The sequence below is a fragment of the Magallana gigas genome, chromosome 3, assembly GCF_963853765.1.
Source record: "Magallana gigas chromosome 3, xbMagGiga1.1, whole genome shotgun sequence".
NCBI lineage: Eukaryota > Metazoa > Mollusca > Bivalvia > Ostreida > Ostreidae > Magallana > Magallana gigas.
The window spans coordinates 10,161,981-10,172,218 of NC_088855.1; the positions used below are offsets into that span (position 1 = coordinate 10,161,981).

At 34.6% G+C, this 10,238-nt stretch overlaps 1 protein-coding gene across 1 annotated transcript; it reads left to right on the top strand.

Moving 5' to 3' along the window:
- Positions 1-645: 645 nt before the first annotated feature.
- On the top strand, positions 646-7,294 carry LOC105346613 (cytochrome P450 27C1). Its single transcript, XM_011455276.4, has 11 exons — positions 646-780; positions 2,208-2,581; positions 3,956-4,146; positions 4,247-4,437; positions 4,546-4,746; positions 4,855-5,015; positions 5,670-5,833; positions 5,953-6,031; positions 6,155-6,311; positions 6,422-6,465; positions 6,575-7,294. The coding sequence occupies exons 2-11, from the start codon at positions 2,294-2,296 to the stop codon at positions 6,677-6,679; spliced, it is 1,581 nt and encodes a 526-aa protein (XP_011453578.3). The 5' UTR covers positions 646-780; positions 2,208-2,293; the 3' UTR covers positions 6,680-7,294.
- Positions 7,295-10,238: the final 2,944 nt, after the last annotated feature.

Genomic DNA, 10,238 nt, shown 5'->3' on the forward strand with positions numbered 1-10,238 from the left:
ATATTTTCGGTTTAAAAACTTTTTAGTTCACAAAATATATTGTTGGTCATGCTATAAATTTGACTGCAAATTTGTAATTATTATACAAAATAAAATTGCCATAAAAACTTTACATAAAAACTTTAATTAAGTCTTATTCATTCAAGAAAAATTAAAGCCCTTCCGGGTTATAAACAAAATACAACAAAAAGCAATGAAGTGCAAAAGAATGCAGCGCCAACAAATTCGAAGGATATTTTTAATTTTTCATTGTTTTGAGATTTGATATAGTAAGCACTGTATTACTGATTATTTCTAATAATTTGTAATCCATTAAAAACCCGCAGCAGAACGGGGGATTTATATGACATGAATGAAATTTTGGCAGCGAAAGAAAAAATATAATCTTGAGTTCCTCGATAGAAATACGAAACAAACCCACAAGGTGGATTGCCTACTCGCATGAATGCACACAAACGACCAATCAAATTATTTCTAGCTGACAAAAATATTTCGTTAACCAATCACAGCTCACCCGTCACATTCCATACATGGCTTTTTTGGCCTGTTTACCCCCTGTGGCCCCGCCCCTTTGCCGACTTATGAATGAGTGAAAACGGTGCTTGTAGGCTATAAATAGCCGCCGCAGTGTCTCTGCGTACAGTAGGTGTATTTCGTATCGATGAAACGCATGCTGGAGTGAGATTTTTTCTTCTAGTGTATTTAACAGGTGCATTCATCCAGATTTGCTCTGCGTTACAGTTTTTTCTATGTTTTTGTGTGGATTATTTAAAGGCGAAGGTAAGATAGCTGAGCTTACTGCTAATTGGCATTTTTGTATAGATGCGCACAGTAAATCAGAAATACTATTTAAAAATCCCTATGCGTTGTTGCATCAAATGAATTATACCCTTTTTCTAAATAGAAAAGGATGAGCAAAAATATTGCTCAAATTATTATCTCATAAAATATATATACAAGATGAATAATTGGTTAGCAGATTTTTTTCGGGAGTGCAAAATTGTAATTACACAAATTTACAATTTGTTTATAGCTCTAGTCAAGATTGAAATATGCGCATAAACTTTGGCGTATGTCTTACTTTTTGATTCTTCGTAGATAAAGAAGAGAACTGACACGAGTTCAATGCTCACTACCTTTATTTAAACATTAATAGAATTGTTACCATAAATTTACAATACCCATAAAGTAAGTTCGTCAGGTAACTGCCCATCTACACAAGTTTTGCGGCCATAGTTCTCTTATCCTCACTATTTACAGCCGTGGGTTTATCCGAGTGTATTATATTCCATTATAATCATCTTCAATAAATGACACTTTTAAAATAAAATTTCAAGTAAAAAATGGCAAAAGAACAATATACAAAATACAGTCGTTGTACTTTTTATCGCTTTAAAACACTGAAAAATTCTGATGATACACTTTTGACGATTTTCAATTAATGCAATTATACTTTTTCTAAATTATGATTCTTTAAGGGAAACTTAAAAATAAAATACAATGGGCGTGAATGATCTATTTTTTGCAATGTAATTAAAGTAACAAAAAGTAATAATTTTCATTTAAAAAAAAAATAGGCGCAAATTGATAATCCGACAAAAAAGTGAACAAATAAAGATATAATTTGTATCGTTGATATATAATTACTTATATCTTATTTACAACGTAAAATAACAATAAATCCTCAATTGTCACTATTGGTCCCATTGAAAACTTAACCGATAAGAGATCTGTTGCGGTTTTACTGGGTGTAAACGACCAAATTATTAAACATCATTTTTCATCATCGACGAAACATGTTATTACGTCGTAAATTGCATTAAAAAGACACAAAAAGCGGTATAAGAGCGAACATTGCTTTAATCAAAATCACAAGTCGTCAAATTAGGGAGTCCAGATTGAACCTTACGCTATATACCACCATACACGAGTTCATTATCATACAATGCTATATTACACGGAGTTTTTAAATTGTGGTCGCGTTCTGGACCTGAAATACTTTTTATTTTACCTTTACCTGCATGTTGTAAACGCTTCGTGCGGAAGCACTGAGACTATAAAAAGAATTTCACCGCCACAGTGTGGCATTCGGCTCTTGGCAGTCAACACGGAAAGATCTCCGCTTACTGTCTTTGGAAATGTAATGTGAATTAATTGAAAGTTATCGTAATTCATTCTCAGCAAAATTCAATTTTTTTTTATTTCAGAAAATTTTCTGCTGGATATCTGTGGAATTAATTTTCTAAAGAACAAAATTCATTCGTGAATGCACAAGTGAAATAAATAAAAAGCAATGGCTGATAAAGCAATCCAGAAACTTATCCCAAGAAGAGCTGCAGCGAAAAGACTTTTCCAAAACCAGAAAAGGAACTGTTTTACCGATGTTTCTTCAAATTCAGTGTCCGCTGTCAGACTTATTGCAAATGCCGTGGCAGACAGAACAGATAATGCACCCTCCGCTGCAAGTGTTTCCGTACCAAAAACAATCGACGACCTACCTGGACCCAGCGGGTACCCGGTTGTAGGAACGGCCCCGGAGTACTTCAGGAAAGCCAACAGGGGACAAATGCACGAAGTTCAGGTACGATCAGTCGCTCTTTGAGTTAACACATTCACTTGATGTATGTATTGTCTTCAACAAACGATGTCGTGCTTTTCGTACTTTTAAATCAATTTTGCGAAAACTTGAAAACTTAATTTCGGTCTGCACTTCGGCGAAAGTTTGGAAATTTGCGGTTAACCGGGAAAACTCCATGCATATATATTTATCTTTGGAAATTTATTAACGAATACGGATCTTTAAAATTTTTACAAAGTGGGTTTTAACGATAATCTTGAAGAATTCTAACGACTCAGGCAGTAGATCACTGCACTGCATTTTGAAAGATACCCATCTCTCGTAAAGAACTCTGAAGACACTTGTTTGTGACATTAGTATCATAAGGGGTCGTAGCGGTACTTTTGGGGCTGGGTTTTGAGGGTGTTGATGACGATCTTACTCCTACTCTACTTGGTGATTTCGAAACGTTACAATTGTTTAAAATTTACGACATCACATTTTGAAAGTAGGTCACGAAAACATTCTTAACAATCCATACATATTAAATGAATTATTGTGTTTTACTCATTGCTACCTACATCTCCACATGGGACCGTCTTTAACTGGCGCTAAAAGCTTCATGCCTGGCCACAAACAAAAGTTAGCCGCTTATATTTAAAAGCAAATAACATGTCAAATCTTAAACTACCTCCCTGTTTTTCTGTACACACTTCAGTATATATATTCAATATTTAATCGTTGACCCTGAAATATATCTACCCCTAGTGTGCGTGCACTGATTAAGGGTATAAAGTATGTCGTCGTTTTGTTAAACGGATAGTGTAGGTATTGTTAATGTTGTGTAAGCAAGCTATTGATTTTATTGTAGTTCAAGTGCATATCTATTGAACACAAAATTAACAAAACTGAAAAGCTGAGGGTTCCTATTTGGATCGTAAATGCCACTGGCTCCTAAGCCGCGACAGTAATTCTGTACCATGCATTCTCACCGGAAAAAATCTTTTATCAAAAATAATCTCATTCAAGAAGCCAAAATCGAAATTAACTTCAACATGAGTAAGGTTTTATGCTAATTTGTGCTATAAAAATTGTCTTTCGAAAGATGATCACCTAATTTTTTATGTTTGTATTACTGCTTGACTGCCGATAAGCACAAAAAACTGCAATGAAAAGGGTATTCATTAACAACGCAGATCTTAGCTCGGGAAATTTTTGCCTGATAAAATTTCTTCAGGGGTTATAAACAGTGCACCCATTTGTTGTAAATCAGAATGATTAACTATATATATTTAAAAAATTTTACTTGGAATTCCAAATCTAGATATCTTTTGGTGCAGAAATTCTTTTTTTGTGTAAAGATATTATTTAACAGTGTCTGGTTTTCATAATTTACAGAGACGATTTCACGAAAAATACGGGAAAATGTTTAAGGAGAAATTAGGCCCTGTCACCAACGTATCCATTGCTGACCCAAATATCGTGGAGGAATTGGTTCGTAAGGAAGGAGTTTACCCATTCAGACCTCCTTATGATTCGTGGATCCTTTACAAGAAAATCCGAAATCAAAAGGCCGGAATCATGTCCTCGTAAGTTTATATAAAGTCTCTAAATAACAAAATACATTGCACAGTAAAATTCTGTATTTCTGTCCGACAAGTATCTTTATTGCGTCTTTTTATTTTGAAGTGTTGGACCAGAGTGGCATAAATTGCGCCAATCACTTGCCAAATATACACTGAGACCAAAAACGGTTGCAGAATATACAGACGTCATGAACGACGTCGCTGATATATTTGTGAACAGGCTGCGCTTTCTCCGGGAAAAGGATGGAGACGTTGAAAATCTTCATTCAGAGCTACAAAAATGGGCTCTAGAATGTAAGTATCATACTTTTAAACCAATAACAATTGTTGACATCGTTGTACAAGTGGTGCGTCTGATCTGTCATATGAGACCATAAGGAAGTTGTTTGATTTTTCTTGCAGGCGTTGCAGGAGTTATTCTAGAGGAGAAACTAGGTTGCCTGGAAAACGAGATCGAGCCCAGGGTAGCCGATTTTATCAAGGCTGTTGGAAATATGTTTTTGACGGGTCATCAATTGATGGTTTTTGCAGACGTTCACAAGAAATTCAACACGAAGCCGTGGAGAACTCACGTTGAAGCCTGGGATACCATTTACTCTTTTGGTGAGTACTTTCCCACCTGTTTTTTGTGCTTTGTAAACCACTGATTACCCTATATAAGAAAACATATAACCATGAATGTTATTGAAGAAATTCTTTTTTCCATTACAGCTACCGAGTTGTTTGAGAAGAAAATCGACGAAATCCAAAATGGACATGTGGAAAAGGATGCCGTAGCTGGATTTTTGAGACATATGATTGCACATACCAAATTAGACATGGATGAGGTCTATGTGAACACAACTGAGCTGCTGTTATCTGGTGTAGACACAGTAAGTGTTGTTGTATTTTGTCATAAATTGTTCATGAACAATATCAACCCAGTTTGTCATGGAACTTCCCCAACCCATAACACTCCTTGTTCAATAGTATTTGGTGGGCCAGTTAGCTGACCGCTTTGACAAAAAAGGTTTAACTTAACACAGTTCAGATAACAGCTGTGCTCCAACAATAGTTTAAGCCGGCAGGTAGACTTTTCACGGACGCGGTGGTTGCGGATGACCGAGGTCGCTCTACGCATATTTTAAGCAGGAGAGGGTACATTTTAATCAAATGACATCTAGTTAAATCTTTTTATATAAGGTAGCAATGCGGAAAAGATAACTGACAGCAGAACAATACTTCCCGGGTGATTGCGGGGAAATTTATCTGCCACAAAATCTAATACCTAGGGACCAAGCTGTCAATTGACACCGTAATTAGCAGTTTAAGTGCTTAAACAGCCATTCAATAGTTTTTTACGACCGCATGAACGAGGGTTCTATGTCTTGTTTTCTTGCACATCTGATGAAGCGCATTCTGTGTCAAGAAACCTGCACTTGTAACGCGTATCAGATGACCCAGTTGCAGTGTTTTACACATTAACAAGACTAATGAATGTGAATGCAGATAAAGTTTCATCTAACGCTCTATTTTTTTTATTTCAGTCTTCACATGCGCTCTGTTTCGCTATGTATAATCTTGCCAAAAATCCAAATGCCCAAGCAAGATTGCAACATGAAGTTGATACAATTTGCAAAGGGAATACCTGCACATCCGCAAACCTCCAGAACATGCCTTTCTTGAAGGCAGTTGTTAAAGAGAGTCTGAGGTAAATAAATTAAAGAAGTTTGTTCAAAACTAAAGTTTTTAGGTTTTAAAGTTTTCGGAAAAAACCCCCAAGTGCAATTGCATTATAATATTTTCATAGAATCTCTTTGTCTTTTGTAGAATGTATCCTGTAATACCAATCAATGCAAGAGTCATGCAGGAAGATACCGTTCTTAACGGATATGTTATTCCTAAAAATGTAAGTGAACAAATAAATCGCTAATAAGTGAACTTTTTTTTTCCAAAGACTGTAGTTAATGAAACGAGTAGAATTCAGTACAACATTCATACAATTGTTCATTGCGAAATTCTTATATTGCAGACATGTGTTCTATTAAATGGATATACCATGGGTTACAATGAAAAATACTTTCCCGATCCTGAATCTTTCAAACCCGAGAGATGGTTGCGAAGTTCTGGTGATGAAAAACATCCCTTTGCCATGCTACCATTTGGATTTGGGTCCAGAATGTGTGTTGGTAAGTCTGATTTGTAAAGAAAGTAAATATTGAAATCATTTATGAGAAAAGTTGCTGTAAATAAACTTATTTTTGATATTTTGTTAATTTGTTGCGTCTTGTTTTTACAGGCAGAAGGATTGCTGAACAAGAACTGTTTTTAACTCTAACCAAAGTAAGTACCTCAACGTCTTATCTAGGAGAACAAATTTGATTGCTCAAATGTTTAAATCTTCCAATTGAACGTGACAATCATATTAAATTTTCATTTTTTACTTTCGTAGATGACACAATCATTTTGGATGGAAGCAACGGGGGACATAGAAACTACATTACGGACAGTTATTACTCCCAAGGGTAAAATCCCCATTCAATTTGTTGACCGATAATTCAAATGAAATTTTCATTGAAATGTGGACAGTCATGAACAACGCCTTCTTGTTTCAACAACAAGAGGAAACTTTCGAAATCCAGAACGATCGTCAGTTCACCAAAACCTGACGAGTTCCAATACCTCATCCCAGAGGTTCCAGTTTCTTGGCCCACGTGGTCGAGCCATGATCACGTGTGTTCTAGAAAGACTCTTCTAGATGAACTTGTCTTGGTCAGATTGTACATGTTGTGATATGTACAGATGTCATGGGTGCTTCTATACATAGTGATAGAATCGGAGAAGACGGGTATTGCCACTTCGTCATTGTTATGCTTTATGTGATCTGTATGTTTAACTTTTTGATACAATGCAAATATCATCTTTCACAATGTTTGAAACAATATCCTTGTACAGTTTCATGTTTATCATTTCCACCTATACGTATGTACATTGTAAGTAAATCTCCATTTATTTATTTGACGAATCTCTTCAGACGTATACGACAAGCCATTATGTGATGCTTTGACACGGTCTTTTCAAAGACGATATTGAACTTCAAGAAACAACATTCTGACAAATTGAAGTTATTTATCTATTGAAGTTTAATGCTATCAACCTTATTCACGTCCATTTGAAGAGACAATGATTTCTTTGATATATAACTCTAAGGTGCAATATTCGTATTCGTCAGGAAAACAGTTGTTAACTCTTAATCATGTTAAGCCCTTGACGTGCAATGATCATTATTTCATTAATTTTAATGATATGTGCACACCTGGGAAGTGAGACCGCCCAAGGATCTCTCCAAAGGTGTGTCTGCCTTTGTAGCCACTTAGTGTGAGGAACACTTGCTCACTGTTGTATAGAACTTGAATCATATATGTTCAGGAAAATCTCTGAGAGTAGCTCCTTTGTATTACGTTGACAAGGTTTTTTTTCCCAAAAATTAAAACTGTTTCTTGAATTGAATGTTATTCTTGTAAATTGTATCTTTAACGTGCATAATAATTTATGAAAGCAATTTTTACCTCAATTCTCTACGACACATCTTCTTTCAGTTGTGTAAAAAAGAAATAAATGTGTACAAACATTCACAGTATTTTATTTGTTTTTTTTTCGAAGAAGTATTCCTGAACATCTGCATCTTCATTATTTTATTTTGCCCTGTCAAGAAGGAAATAGATTGCTGAGTAAAGATCTGTAAAATATTTGCTTGTCATATATTACAATTATGCAAGTTATCAGTGACGCTTTAATAGAGATGCCCCTTTTACGGGATTTGAGAGCGCGAGAATAGCACCAGTAATACACTATCAGTGCAAACTTTAATTCTTTAACAAATATAAATACCTTTCTGCTTAATGGTTGTTTATGATCATAAACATCAAAACATAAAAATAACAACAGCGTGTTTAATAAAGAAATATGAAGCTATAAAGAATATCTAGAGTAGGGCATCAGTTCTACCGACCCTAGGTTTGCGATAACTAACGTCTGATGAGATTTCATCAAATCCAGGTGTAATACACAGCAGGGAGGAAACACAATGTAAGCGCTAACCTTGAATTACACTGAACTAGATGCAAGATGTTCAGGTAAATGCATGTGTACCGGTTTAAGTAAACACCGGGAATCAATAAAAGCTAAGTACTTTGGCGACTTGGTATTAATAGGGCAAATCTTATCGATTTATGAAATGAAATTGCCTAATGATCCTCACTGACGATCAGGTTTAAAATTAACCCTCAGCTTGGAGGAAGGGTCACACAGTACTAGTCAGAATTGGAGGATTTCAGAAGACCGATTTTCGAATTGCCAAACAACGTATTTGGAAAATAAATTGGCTGGGATATTTGGGGATTTTGATCACATGTAACGGTAGATATTTCTTTTTAAATCATGGATTTAAAACGAGACAAAACATACAAGTTTTTTAGGATAATGAAAAATAACGCTCCTTTTGATCTGGCGTCACTTATTTTTGCTTTCTGTTGCATGAATTTAGTTTAATGCTCCTGATTTTTATGCCATAAATTCTTTTCTCGACAGGAGACTTCAAATTTAACTATAGGATGTAGTTGGTCAAATGGCACACATGTATATAATTATGTTTAAAGCTGCATGGTCCGATTTTTTTGTAATTACAGTATCATAATTTTTTTCATACAAATCATTTATCGTAGAAAGTTATGGACTTTCTCCTATTTACACCAGCAGAATCAGTCTCCTTTCAAAGTTAAAAATAGTCAAAGAAAATAAAAATAATTTCTCTTTGGGCAAACGAAAAAACAAACCAAAATGCATCACGGGAATGTTTAGAAAAGGAAACCGCTTGGTTTCGTCCCCCGAATGATTGGGGTTATTCAACCCGTATGCTGTGCATCGATTATAAAGAAAGCAGACTTTAGAGATATTAGCGAACAAAACGTACAATGTTAATTTGTAATTTGTTTGATCATTTCGACCTTTATTTAAAGCGATGACAAATTCGTAATACAACCATACCCATCTCGTCGTCAGGGGTGAAATTTAACATGAGGCGAAATAATACGGTACCTTTTGATGTCGTTTGTTTTGTTAGCAAATTTTGTACGTATTTTTCTTCACTGAAATTTGGCGTAATTGACGGGTAAAACTACTGCAATGTCTATTATTATACATATACTAAGCATAGCCATCGTTTAAAAGCGTGCATAAAATTTGATATAAAATCGGACCAAGCAGCTTTAAGGTGCATTGTCATGATGAGCAATAAAATATAGGGAACAAAATTGTTTTACAAACAAATATTTACGTGAAAAATCATTTTTTTTTTATCAAAGTCCCTTTTTCGTAGTTACAGAAATCTTGAAAGAATTATCATTCAATGATGAAATAATCCTTTAATATAATCTTTAAATCAATGATAAACAAAATAATTTTTTTCCGTTTAATATAAAACAAGACAATTTCGACACAGGAAAACATCAATATATATAAGCCATATGTATCCATGCTTGCACCAGAATCATCATGAAACCTCATGAAACATGATTTGTTTTAAACGTAATACAAACATTTAAAGCTATACACGCTATAATTTGCGTCAATTTTGAATAAAGGGGAAAATGTATGTGTTTGAATACTAATAAAAGTTACCTTTATTCTGTTAATTATAATGCTCAATTCGATCACGTAACAAATATATCAAATAATAAACAATAAAAACTATTTATTTTCCTGCCAGGAAAGTAATGCCTCCTCGTGAATATCAATCTATCACGTGATATCGACAGCTAAATTTAGCCTATCATACCAAAACTGGTAAAGGGTCAACATCTTCATAATTGTGATAGTTTCACAAAGGAAAGGATATTTTCAGTAAAGCATGAATTTGTCCGATACACGAGTACAAACAAAAGAAAAAAATACAAGCCTGTGATTAAATATCAATACTTCCTTTAAAAAGATGACGTAGACCTGTGTTTTTCCCCTATGTGCTATTTATAGATCCTATAAGTGTTAATGCAGAAGTAAGGGTATCGTGAATGACAAACGTATTTTACTCATTATACATGTATGTATTTCAAATTAAC